General features: G+C 44.3%; 2 protein-coding genes across 2 annotated transcripts; both read left to right on the top strand.

Annotated features, from left to right (window-relative positions):
- Positions 1 to 2,933: 2,933 nt before the first annotated feature.
- Positions 2,934 to 4,261, top strand: LOC104566952 (olfactory receptor 51G2). The gene is made up of 2 exons (XM_010213756.2): positions 2,934 to 2,956; positions 3,322 to 4,261. The coding sequence occupies exons 1-2, from the start codon at positions 2,934 to 2,936 to the stop codon at positions 4,259 to 4,261; spliced, it is 963 nt and encodes a 320-aa protein (XP_010212058.2).
- A 5,972-nt stretch (positions 4,262 to 10,233) lies between these two features.
- LOC104566953 (olfactory receptor 51E2) lies at positions 10,234 to 11,240 on the top strand. The gene has a single exon (XM_010213757.2). It carries the CDS (start codon positions 10,234 to 10,236, stop codon positions 11,188 to 11,190), a length of 957 nt encoding a protein of 318 aa, XP_010212059.2. The 3' UTR covers positions 11,191 to 11,240.
- Positions 11,241 to 13,752: the final 2,512 nt, after the last annotated feature.

Raw genomic sequence — 13,752 nt, 5'->3', positions numbered from 1 at the left:
TACAGATCCATTCTCACAATAAAAATTATGTGCATTGCTAGTGTGCTGCAACACTGCCAGCCATAAATCACAGGAAACTATAAACAAGTTGCCCAATAAACCATCAAGAGAAAATCATGCCTGCTGGGAGAGCATCATAAATGGAAAAGATCATTTACTTCACATACTATTTTCACTCATACATTTCATACTGTTTACGCATGGAGAGCTTGGGCTCTGCTGAGGCTCCCGATTGGTTGTGTGGCTGCTTCGGGGTCAGTCTTCAGGGTGAGTTATAAATGCCGCCCTCCCGACACGGGGACGCGGATGCAAGTTCCTCCTGCGGATTGTAACCGGATTGTGCTGCCTTGCAACACGTGTGCAGCTCGTAAAACACCCGGCCTGGGCTGCTGGTCTTGGTAAGTACCCTGGGTAATTAGCAGATTGGTCTTTATCACCAATGCTTCGCACTTGCCGCGTAATCCATCCGGGGTTTACAGGGCCCGGGTACCGACCTAAGTGGAGGGTCTGAGTCGCCATTTGGGAGTTCTCCACTTCTCTGTGGCACCAGCTGGGTTTGATTTGCCTGACAGGGAGCTGCAATTTCAGCCAACATCCAAACTTGGTGGCCTTGAGCTCTGCAGTGCACCCTGCACACCACTAGCAATAACCCCGGCACCTTCCAGGGGAAGGTTTTGCCATTGCAATGCCATGGAGCAGTGTGATGTGCAAGCCCAAGGAAGAGTCAGCCTCTCATCCTCGATCCAGCAGCCCAGCTCAGCCAGGGGAAACAGCACCTTCTTGCAGTTAAAGTCAACAGAAATGAAGTTTGTAGGTACTGTGTTCCCAGAGCCACTTTTCTAACCCTTCTTCTTTAGCTAAATGGCTCATTCCTTGCTTGGACACTGGAGCTGTCATCAAAGCGCTTGCAGAAACAACAGTCTCCTCTCGGGGAAAAAAAAAGGATGTTTTTGTTTCATCCTTCCACATCCCGTCTCTCAGGCCCCTATGTTTGCCTGTGCTGAGCAAATTCCCTTAAAGCACCAGCACTTTGATAAAGCAACTGCATGAAAATCAAAGTGGTGGGAAGAAAAGAAACCAGAATAATGCCTTTGAGGGCTGGAAAAGGAGAGAGAGCCGAGCATCCTAACCACATCCCGCTGAGGCATCTGCACTTGTGTCTCACCCCTTTCCTCCCCCCGGCTATTTTGGGTAGCTCCTCTAGCACAGAAACTCCCTGGACAGAGCAGTCGAACTGTTTTCTTTCTGCAGCAGGATGCCTTTTTAGGCCAGTGGCAACGGCTGCTCAGCTACTGCCATTAATCTCTAAATTCATATCCACCTGCAGCTGGAGGCTTGTTTCCTCATCATTGCTTGGCTGGAAAAATCTAACTGCTGTGTCTCAGCGGTCAGCTGGGAACTGTAGCTGGAAACTATATATAAAAGGCTTGGAGTGGGATCCCTTTTTGCAACAGCTATGAGAGCAGGGTGAACTCGAGTAACTCGTAAGGGAGCAGAGCTAATAAATCACATTTATTATAGCTTGGAGCAGTGTGGTAGGGGCTACTGTTGTTTCAGGAGGTCTGCGGTTGGCGTGAAGGTTTTCCTGCATTAGGAGTGTCCCAACAGACCTGCTCTGTGCTGAATGCCTGTGAGTTAGTGGTTGATCTTTCCTTTTTCAGCAATTGACACCTTGGGGACTATGTGTGGGCAAAGGACTCCTGATGCAGATAAAATGTCCCTGCCTGGAGGGAAACATTTCAGGGTTCTTCTCTAGTTCCTGTCAGATTAATGCTGCTTTTTGACCCTGGAGAAGAAAGATGTTTGTTCCTTCTGAGCTTTGGGCTTTATCACTGTGTTCACATACAGGCTGAGAGGCTAATGGAATGAAATCTTGTTAGAAATGTAATAAAGTGTGTTTATACAAAATGAACTGCATAAACCCTTCTCACTTCTTCAAATCACAATTCAGACATCTGACCTATTTGCTTTGTACCCTACAGAATGCTCATCAAGTCTGAAATGTCAGATTTTTTTTCTTTTAATTATCTTTGCATATCCTTGGCTTACCCTGCCCCACTATGCAGTCAATTTTTTAATCACAGGAGAAAACCCAGTTTATCAGACTCATTCTACCCTTGCTAGACCTGTGCTGGCTGATCCTATTTGCCCTCTTGTCCTTCACTTGCTCAGAGATGTCGGAAAGTTGACAGTGCTAGCCTTGAAGGGCAGCCAGACCCTTACGAGATGCGGAAGGGAAGAGGTTGCACACTCCAAAATATGTATCTCTCAAGGATGGACATAGCATAGACCTTTTCTTAGCAATCAGGGATCTCCCCGAGTCATGTTGATAATAGATCATCATCATCCAGTAGATTACAGACAGGGTCTATCGGGTCTCCCCCACATTTGGACCAATGCTTTCCATGACCTTCCTTCTGCTCCTAGCATATCCGTAGGATCACATCTAATCACACCTAATACCCACTTCTCCTTGCTGCACCTGGGTTCTGGTCCACCTAATTTTATCTCTGAGAGCTCAGTCAACACTTTTATACTCCCTCCGATGTTGCTTTGTCTTGTTTCTCCTCCTTTTGCCACTCTACATTTTGCATTTTAGTTCACTGAGAAGCTACTTGGTAAGGCAAAAGTCCTTCTCCTGCTATTCCCCTGTGTCGTTGCTCACCTTCCCAGCTTACCCCCAAATCCTGAACTCTGCCATCTTATGATGGCTTCAGCCCCAGCTTTCTCTGTGGCCATGCTGGCCACTAGCTCTGCCTTGTTTGTGAGCAACAGTCTAAGTGCCCAACTCCTTGTTATATTTTGTCATTTGTTTACAGTACTGTATAGTGAGGTCAGAGTTTAACTTTCTCCATCTTCAGGTCCTTCAGCCTGCAATTAACATGAAGCAGAAGACATGAAGCCATCTGCTTAGCGGCTTAGTCTCGGTGAGGATGGCCATAGTAAAGTCATTTGCTCACACAACACATCAAGTCAGCCTGTGGAATTGAGGAAATGTTGTAAAATAATACCATTCACCAGGAAGTTTAAAAATTTCATTTTAAGAGTTTGAGTTTTTTTTTCCTTCATTCTGTGTTTTGACAGGCAGTCAGGATGTAGTCATACGCGACTCCATGGTAATTGCATCAATGTCTCAAATAGCACCAAGGTATCTGCACAGGTTGGTGGGGAGAGGGAGGAATGTGGGGCTTGATGTCACCCAGGTCTATTTTCAGTAGAGCGTCCAACTATGTGGAGTTTCTGTTGTTGATTTGTTTTTAGGTATAGGTCATGAGAGATCTGAGCTGGAATGGAGCATGACTCACATACCACATGGGAATTCAATGGCTCCTTCTATCAGCCTTCAGCTTTCCTCATGATGGGCATCCCAGGCCTGGAAGCCCTTCACCATTGGATCTCCATTCCTTTCTTTCTACTGTACTTTACTGCTCTCTTGGGGAACGGTATGATCCTCTTCATCATCAAGAAGACCCAAAGTCTTCATGAACCGATGTATTACCTCCTCTCTATGCTGGCAGTCACTGACCTGGGTTTGGCTTTATGTACACTGCCTACTACTCTGGGTATTTTTTGGTTTAATATCCGAAGGATTGGGTTTGATACTTGTCTCACTCAGATGTATTTTATCCACATACTGTCCCTAAGTGAATCCTCTGTGCTCCTGGCAATGGCATTTGATCGGTTCATTGCTATCTCCCATCCACTGAGATACCCAGCCATATTGGCCAAGTCAACTATCATAAAAATAGGGCTGGCAATTATACTGAGAAGTGTGCTCTCTCTCCTTCCATTACCCTTCTTGCTCAAGAGATTAACCTATTGCAAAAAGACTGAGCTTTCTCATTCATTTTGTTTCCATCCTGATATCATGAACCTAGCATGTGCAGATATAAAAGTCAATGTCTTCTATGGTATGATTATTCTTTTATCAACGGTGGGAATGGACTTCATCTTCATTGTGCTGTCCTACATCCTGATCATTAAAACTGCTATCAGCCTTGCAACCAAGGATGAGTGTCTCAAGACTTTGAATACATGTGTGTCCCATATCTGTGCTGTCTTAATATTCTTCATCCCATTGATCGGTCTGTCCATGATCCATCGTTTTGGAAAGAACATCCCTCCGTTGGTTAATACCTTGGTGGCCTATACCTACCTTATAATTCCTCCTGCTCTCAACCCCATTATCTATAGCATAAAATCCAGCCATATCCGTGGGGCTTTGCTCAGAGCACTAAGGAAGAAGAGCTATCCCAGCTGATGGCTTCTCTACCAGTTCTGGTAGAAAGGGCTAGTTGGCGTGTTTCTTGGCATTCCATTCACTGGAATCATTGCCATTAGTTAGGATGAAAGAACTGCAAACCCACTTGGAAGTTTCAGCTCAACACAGGCTTGTGGTTTCCCATTTTTTGTCCTGGCATGGCACTTGGATCTCTCTGGAACTGCGAACACTCCAGGCATTGCTGCCAGTAGCATATACAGATGAAAGGACCCAATTGTAGGGAGACAATTGGAAGAAAATGATCTGCCTGACTTTCTCTTTTCACATCACATGGGGGGATGGATCCGCAATGCATGTTTTCCACACTGTGGTAGCCAGATAACAGTGTTTAAGCTTCACTCAGACACCCGAGGACAGTGCTCCCTCACCTCATCTCATAGCATAGCTAGCCCAGCTGGCAAGCTCGTCCAGAAAGAGCTTGGGCCAAGAGCCTGGAGTCACTGATCTACCAGTCATTAGTTGCTAATCAGAGATCACTCTGCAGCAGCTTCATTTCCATGGCCTAAGCATAGAGCATTTCCTGAGGATGAGATCCCTTTAGGTGGGCCCCTCGCACTGTCAGACCTCCTGTAAACACACAGCCTTCATCTTCAACTGTTTCTAAATTGCTGTTGGTAAACACCGACAGGGCTACTTTTGCACCTCGTGTTGATTTCATTGAGCTTTACAATGTTCTCAAGCCTAATGCTCCAGTCGTTGCTTTGCATGAGATTTGATGTATGTGTGTGTTAGAATATGATAGCCTCAATAAAAGATCTATTAATTATAAAAGGCCAAAAGACAAAATGAGTTTTTTTTTCCCCCTGGTTATATGACAAAGGGATATTAGGCTAGTGCTGCACAAAATCTCAGAATTTGTTGTACATAAGCCTAGGATTTTATTAGATTTTCTACCACTGGTGCCTGAGGGTCTAGTGTGCTTGGAATTATTGATATTGATAAAGCTGTGCTCTGCTTCCAAGATGGAATAGTAATGACTAAACATGGTGATAGTATGGCCACATACTAAAATATTCTGAGATCAACAAGGCACTAATGTACTGCTTGGAGGACAGGAGGAGCTTCCAGGAGCAGTTCATGGATGGGAAGGGATAGAGTCCCCCAGCATCTTAGTGCTCTGCTGTAGGACAGGTCTTAGCCAGGCACACAGTGGGGTTTCAAGACCACTCCCACAGAGAGAATAAAGTTGACCAGAAGCTTCCTTGCCACCACCTGATGGATCCATATTTTTGTTGCTTCTATGCCATAGTGTGGCCAGCCTGGAACAGACTATAAAGATATGGTCAGCAATCACTTCGGAAGGGTGAAACAACAGAGCAGTATAAGTAGGGACAAAATTTCATGTCAGAGTTGGCTTGCTAAGCACTTAGTATTTCTTTTGGAGTTTCAGACAAGCTAGGGCTAGCATCTTTTTATGTTCTGTTCCTAACCATACCCGGAACAAAGAGAGAAGAGAATAATGAGGGAACTATTTCATAAAAGAAATGGAAAGGTAAAAGAAAAGATTCCCAAGGGAAGGATTCCCAAGCCACCCTTTTTTTTTTTTTTTTTTGGTTAGTGCTAGTTATTTTGCTGAAGATCCCAGGGGGCCGTCGCATAGAGGAAAGAAGAGTTTAGCAAAACACCATCAAACCCTCTGCCTTTGAAAATTTTGAAAGTTTTGAAAAGCTATAAACATCTTGAAAAACAACAGGAGCCCAAAGAACCCATGCCTCAAGTCAATGTGCATTCAGGTGGTTGGGCAACTGGGGATGAAGCATAGAGATAATTTATCTCCTATCAGGAGACCACAGAGAAGAGATACTTGCAGTGCAGTTGGTCCATCTCCATTATTCAGTTGAGCAGAGCTTCGTCTGTCCCTTCATCCACTTCCAAAACTGCATAGACAGAGGGTACTAAGCAGATGCCCAAGTATATTCAGGAAACTCTACATAAGGTACTATCTTTTAGGAACATATGTTCAAAAATCTATTTTTGGGTGCCTCAGGGAATGGAAAAGATAATTGCAGTTTAACATTTGTCTAAGAGAAAAACAAGATAAATGAGTCACTTAAACCAGCTAATACTTATTCCGTGGTGCCCTGAGTGCTTTTTTTGTACCATGTGATCACTTACAGTATTTGCCAATGGCTTTATTTCCTAGGAGGCATAGGAAGAGCAGGGGAAAGCATATCTGGCTTGCATGGTTCAGCCTATTTACTTTAAAAAAAATCAGACCCAGAGCATCAGGATCCCTAGACTTAAAATCTGCTATCCTGGATCTCCTGCAATCCACTGCCCTCCCTCTTGGTCTTGCTGCAGTAGCAGTCTATTGTAAGCCATAGGGAGCTGTGCTGTATTTCCCATCTGGCTCTCACAGCCCTTCATGCATTTTTTTTTTTTTTTGCCCTCATTTGGAACAATTTCTGGTTTGACTCTATAAAACCACAAGCTCAGGTTAGATCATGCTAGACTCACAATGAAGGTCAATTCTAATAAGTTGTGAGGTCCTGCGTTCAGACCCATTGAAAGCGCTAATGCTTCCGCTAACTCTAGGGTTTGGGATGGGTTAATTCCTGGTCGGTTTCAGAAGCTGGCACATTCCTTACAACACTATTATTGTAAGGACCCATAAGAGTCTAAAGCGGTTGAGAAAATCCAGCCATCATGGAAAAAATCTAGCCAGCTGGCTCAGTGCAGCCCATGTTCAGTTTTCAGTGATCAGGGAGCCAGTTTAAATTAATATGTCCATACAAAATGCTAATAAAATGGATTTACACAAGGATCCTAGTTTAAGCCCATGTCCGGTTGCTGTAATAAGTGGTTCGCTTGTATAAACACAGTTAACTCGGGCGACTTCCAGCCAGGAGCAGGTACCAGCTTGCTGAGTACTCTTTGCACTGTGTCCTAGACCCCTTGCTGTGTGCTCCTGTGGGGAAAATGAGCATCCTGCAGCACAGAGTACAGTACAGAGCTCTTCCCATGCAAGTTCTGGTGTTGGCAAATTCAGCATGTGGAGCAGAGAAACAGAATTCTGTTGCATAGGCACAGAACATTATTACAGCCGGAAACAGCTGGGAATCAGGATTTTTAGTCAGTGTCATTTAATTTGATTTTGGACTTGTTTCAAACTGAACCCAAAAGGATTTTTTTTTCTTTTTCCACCCCAAATTTCTTGAGAAGTTGAAATACAGAGGAAACTTCCAATGGAAAATACCGGAGTTGTCTCTCAAAGGGTGTTCTTGCCTATGGGAGATATTCCCAGCCTCTGCCCTGGCTGCTGGAGCAGGGTCCTAGCTCAAGGGGCTCCTTGGAGCCCATGGTTGGGGACATCCTGTCAGGAGGCATCTGTCTAAGACCACATCTAAGACCACAAACACAGTCCAGGCAGGAGGGACATTGCTAGGAGGGACATTCAAAAATGGGGATGGTTCATTAGTCATCCTTGAGATACTTTATACTCCTTTGCCACGTTTGCATATGTAGTCTTCCTACCCTAAAATATAGAAGAAAAACATCTGATCAAACCACAAAATAAAATGAAATTTTATTTCTAAAATCGTTTGATTTTAGTAATTTATTATATTTTTAGTTTTTATCTTCTCTTTTCACTCTGAAAAAGTATTTTGGTTTTATTTACTGGTGAGCTGAAATGGAAAAACAGCTACATATTCACAAAGTTGCTTGTCTGATGTAAGTTTCTAGGGTTTTAAGAGAAAAAAATAATAATCATCTTCAGTGACAGGAGAAGACAAGTATCAAGAGCATTGGTCAATGTATTAATACTATCGATCTATTCCACAGACATTTCCATTTTGAAATCTCAGCATAAGGACTTTCAAAATCCTTGGGAGAGGCTGTCCTAAACATGAAAAAGGTCCAAGATGCAGCATCAGAGGGATGGAGAGGAGGTCACACCTAAACGCAGAGAACTGGATTTGCAAACCATACTTTTCCAGAGCAGAAGCTCTACATGAAGCAGACAAATGAAGTCCAAAACAACATAGCAAGTTCTAAAACAAACAGAACAGGGTGATCCAGTACCTACTACCAAAGCAAGTGTGACTCAGTCCAGTAATTCGTTTTTAGGTGGCCTCTTCTGCCAAGGGCTCTTGTAACCAGAGAAATGCCTCTTTCTTTGGCTAGGGGTCTGCTTGCAATGCAAAAGGGCCCCCGCAGCCCTAGCAGGGCATAGGAGGCAGAAGTCCGCAGGCCAAATTCACAGGAGATGTCTTAACCTGAAATTCCCCTTGGTCAGTCTACACAAATATTACCTGTTGGAAATCAGTGGAGCTGTGTACGTTTACCTCTGCAGAGAGATGATCCCAGGTGGCTCATAAAATAGATCCCATTGGGAGGACCTTTTATATTTGTTTCTTTTTAGGAAGCTTGAAATTACCAGAAGGCGAAAAATAAGGAAGTAGATAAAAGGGCTTTTGAGGGGGCATCTTATAATTCCTTCTCTCTGACACATTGCTGGTAGGAAAGTAGAAAGGACCATTCAGATGCTGAAGATCACTTCATTGCCTGACTCATCCTGGGAAGCTGGAGGCTCAAACACATCTTGGCTCAGAGGGAGAAGTCCGGTCAGTGTTGATCAGCATTTACACTGTGATCAGCTTTGGTGGCTGCTGCTAGTGGTTCTCTGGCTAGGACAATTTTATTATCTGCAGGTGGTCATGTCCTAAATTTTGATTCCTGGGGCTTCCTGGTGGAAGGAGCAGCATAGGAAAATAATCTGTGTTGCTGGTGTTTTTAAAGAAAACAATCCACTTTTTATCTTTTCAGAGAGCAAGCTCGTTGCAGGATCTGGTCTTCATTGCACCAGCAATCCAAAATCCTTATTCATATGTGAAAAAGTTGGTGCATTTATCAACACCAAAGAGTGAAAGATGAACTGGAACATCTAAGCACAGTTCACCTTTTGTGTTTGTGTCTCCGAGTCACTTTCTTTCATAAGAAGTGAATAGGATGGCAGATTTTTTTTCTAGAGATTCACTCTGTAATTACATTTCAGTGGCTGGCAGGTAAGTTGGCTCAGATAATTGCCGGCAAAAACTGAAGTGCTTTGTTCATTCAGCTTTCATCTTGATGTAAGCAGTTTGCTGAAAATTTTATCAATAAAATGACTCCTAGGCAATATGATGTTAACAGTATATTTGCACTGTCTATAAATCATTTATAAAAATAAAAAATCTGTGGCTATAAGAATGTGAATCTTACTTGTTACAGATTCAAGATGGAAAAAAAACAACATCAGGAAAAAATATGCCATCAGAGTTATAAAGACAGGGCTTCACTCTCAGACAGGTAGTAGAATGAGAAATTCTTTACAACTACATAATACCTTTAAAATGTTTTTTTTATTAACAAAGTGCAGAGCTTGCCATAAAAAAAATGTGCCATTGTTTCATATATTTCAATATATGTTTTCAGGAATTAGAGATGAAAAAACATTCAATCATTCTGTGCATCCAAACTGATACATATGCATGTCTCAGACAAATAAATCTGTGTGTCTGTCCGTGTGAGTGCACATAATATTTGTGAGAAATGAACCATGGAGGTAATATTGGCAGTTTCACAGAGCACATTGCTGCCAGGGCAGTGCAGCAGATCAGGAAAAAAATCATGCAAAAGTGTAGTTTGATTTATCGCTGAAAGGGTTGATGTTATATTGCTTTCTGTTTAAAATAATTCATGCATTTCCTGATTAGATTCAAAGGTCACAGTTTGGTGGGTGTATATGTTGCTGTTTCTAGCCATAATGGGAGAAAGAAGTAGGAGAGGAATTTTCTGGAGACATCTTGCACCTATATAGCCATAACAATTGTAAGATACCGTTGCATCTCACAGGAAAATGCCCTTGGCATCACCATCACGGGAAAGGGTTTTTAATGGTGTTTTGCCTCTTGCCCTCACAGTGGAGGAAGTGGAATGGAGTAGTGTGACTGTGCATCGCCCCACTCGCCATGTCCTTTTCCAACAGCTCCGACCCCAGCTCTTCCTTCTTCATCCTGGCCAGCATCCCAGGGCTGGAGGCTGCCCACTTCTGGATGGCGATCCCGCTGTGCTCCATGTACATCGTGGCCGTCGTGGGCAACTGTGCTGTTCTCTTCATTGTGAAGACAGAGCCCAGCCTGCACGCTCCCATGTACTTCTTCCTCTGCATGCTGGCTGCTATCGACCTGGCCTTGTCCACGTCCACGGTGCCACGTGTCCTCTCCTTCTACTGGTTCAACACCAAGGAGATCAGCTTTGGTGCCTGCCTCCTCCAGATGTTCCTCATCCACACCCTCTCAGCCATTGAGTCCACTGTCCTCCTGGCCATGGCTGTGGACCGCTACGTGGCCATCTGCCACCCACTGAGACATGCCGCAATCCTCACCAATGCCTTGACGGTGAAAATTGGCCTGGCAGCCATGGCCAGAGGAGTCCTCTTCTTCCTGCCCTTGCCATTGCTCCTCCTGCCCCTTCCTTTCTGCAACTCCCGAGTCCTGTCTCACTCCTTCTGCCTGCACCAGGATGTGATGAACCTGGCGTGCGCCAACACCACTCCCAGCGTGGTGTACGGCCTCACTGCCATCCTGCTGGTCATGGGCCTGGACGCCCTCCTCATCTGCATCTCCTACGCCCTCATCCTCAGGGCCGTCTTGCAGCTGGCATCGTGGAAGGAGAGGCTCAGGGCGTTCAGCACCTGCATTGCCCACATTGGTGTGGTCCTGGCCTTCTACGTGCCGCTGATCGGGCTGTCCGTGGTGCACAGGTTTGGGAGAGGCCTGGCTCCGCTGGTCCGTGTCGCCATGGGGAACGTCTACATCCTGGTGCCCGCCGTGCTCAACCCCATCATCTACGGGGTGAGGACCAAACAAATACAGAGAAGGATCCTGAGTCTAATTCACATACACAAATTCAGGACTTCTCAGTGACCCATGCTCAGCTATTGTCTCCTGTGCATTCGCACCATCTCATCTTGCTTTTCGCAGAGTCTCCAGAGCAGGGATCATCCTCTGCTTGTCCAGCACCCAGCACATGGCTGGGAGACTCCTAGGACTTCCTAGTTCCCTTCTTTCCCGCAGCAATGGGAAAGCTGAGTGAATGTTGCAGTGGTTTCTTCTTCTTAAGTTGTACTCTACTAAATGATTTAGTTAACTCACTCCATCTGTGCCTGTGGCACTTTGGAAAAATATCTTAACACAATAAAGTTTTTTTGTGAGAAACCTTGGCTGTAGCAATCATCTTTGAATTAAGTAATTACAGTAAGTGATATTATAAGTGTAAAAAATCACTCCAGAAAAGGGAGTCCTCCACTTCTTTGGGACTTGTTCTGACCCTCCAGGTGTTCAGTGAAGGCACCTCAGCCTCTTTGGAGGAGACACTGGAGAAATGTTAGACCAGAGATACTGGCAGCTAAAGTGAAAATTTGCGTTCAAGAAAATATCAGTCTCCTTAGCAGAAAATAAATGGGTTGTAAATGTGATACCCTTCATTATAGATATATGTGGACTTCCTAAAGAATTATGAATCAATTTCAAGATCTTTCTCTTTCGAGATTTATTTTGGTTTTGTTGTTTTAGTTTCTAGATATCCCACATGAAACCAGAATTCCTTACAATTTTTCTCCCTTTACTCTCACAACACTTTTTTCAGTAGGACACTGCTACAAAACCCGTGTAATGCATAAGCTATTGGCATGATGGAGAAGGTCTGAAAGCAAAGTGTGTTTTGACCAATTTACAGGCTCACAGTTTAAAAAGCAATTTTACAGATGAAAAAATGCTTTTTTCTTCTGTAAAATGAAAAAGCATTAAAAAAAATCTTTTTTTTTTTTCAGTGCCACCACTTTATGTTTTGGAAGAAGGTTAAAGACCTTGGGAAGGAATGTTGTATAATAGGATTTTATAAGATTATAAAATTAAACAAACAGATTTTAAATGTCCATTGTCGGTTTCTTTTTTTACCCCAATCTGTTGAAAATGTTTACGTTGTCTTTTTTTTTTTTTTCCTTTTCTTTTCTTTACACTAGATTTGTTTCTTCATTTATAGAAAGAAACAGGCAAAACCTTGTTTTTTCCTCTCAGAATATTTCAGGTTGGAAGGTGCTCAGGAAGTCTCTAACCCAACCTCCTGCTCAAAGAAGAGGTTCCTCTGGGGTCAAACCAAGTTGCTTAGGGTTTTATCCAGTTGAGTATGGAAAATCTCCAAGGACAGTAGCTGCACAATCACTCTGGGCCATTTGCTCCAATGCTGGACTCCCCTTGTAGGGAAAAAATTCTCATATCTAATCTGAACCTATCTGGCTTTAAACTATGCTCGTTGTCTCTCATCCTATTGCCACATGATGTTGAGGAGAGACTGGCTCTATCTATCTCCTTGATAACCTTCTGCTAGGCAGGTGCTACAAGCCTGCCAAAGCTGCTGCTTCTCCAAGCTGAACAAGTCCCATTCCCAAGTCTCTGCTCATGGGGCACCTCTTCAGCCCTCAGTCGTTTTTGGTGGCCTTCAGCTGCACTCAGCCCAGTTTGGCAGGGCTTTTCTTGTCCTGGGGACCCAAAGCTGGATGCAGTAGCTAGATGTGGCTTAACAAGTGCTGAGTATAGGGGAGTAATCCTGTCCCCTAGCTGTGTCCCTGCTTGTGCAATCCAAGGTGCTATTGAGGCCCTTGCTGCTCCAGGGTGTATGGTACCCAGGAGTCCTTCCTTAGACCAAGAGTTGCAGGAGCCCAGGGTGCCCCAATTACAGTGGGACAAGGGGACACTGCTTTGCCTGTCAGCATGTGGAAAACATGGAGACAGCAGGCAGTTTCCCTGTGGGAATTTCTTCTCTCCCCCCACGGCAGCTGCTTTGCAGATGCAGATCATGGTGCACTGGAGACAACGGCCACAGCTGTCCTGGATGCAGCAGGCCCCTGGGGCAGCAGCAGCAGGAAGTGCCCATGAGGAGTCGAGAGTCCAATAAAGATTACAGGGCACGTAAATCCATGCTCATTCTTGTCTGGCCAGTGGACTTTTGCATGTGTGATTTTTGGATCTGTAGGGAGTCGTTCCACTTACTGTTGAATGGCGCGAAATTCTTGGGGAAAAAAGAAATTGATTTCAGACCACTTCCCTGGGAATCCGTTAACCTTTCTTGTATTTACCGAAGGCAGGGTGGGAATTGTCAAGCTGGGGCCATGACAGCCCGTTCTTCACCGTGGCTCGTGTGTGCACGCTCCGCTGGCCACACGTGCATTTCACAGAGCAGCTGCAATGTGATCTGCAACGTCTCGCTCTTCTAGAGAGGTTGTCAGACTTGCTCTGATTAAAGTCCTTCATTCCATTTGCCACTATGTATTCTGCAAGCATCAGGAGGGGAAAGATGAAAAAGAATACCTCTTGCAAGCACTGTAGAGATATTTTGACTATGAGTTTCTTCATTTCCTTCCACCTGTATAGCAAGGTGTCTTGGTTTCTTTGTGTTTAACTGTACAAGACTCTGATAAAGGTGGACAG

The sequence above is a fragment of the Tinamus guttatus genome, unplaced genomic scaffold, assembly GCF_059628265.1.
Source record: "Tinamus guttatus ecotype Peru unplaced genomic scaffold, ASM5962826v1 Tinamus_guttatus_pri_ptg000817l, whole genome shotgun sequence".
In the NCBI taxonomy this organism is placed as follows: Eukaryota; Metazoa; Chordata; class Aves; order Tinamiformes; family Tinamidae; genus Tinamus; species Tinamus guttatus.
Note: the sequence above shows the minus strand (reverse complement) of the source record. Positions and strands in the feature narration are given on the sequence as shown.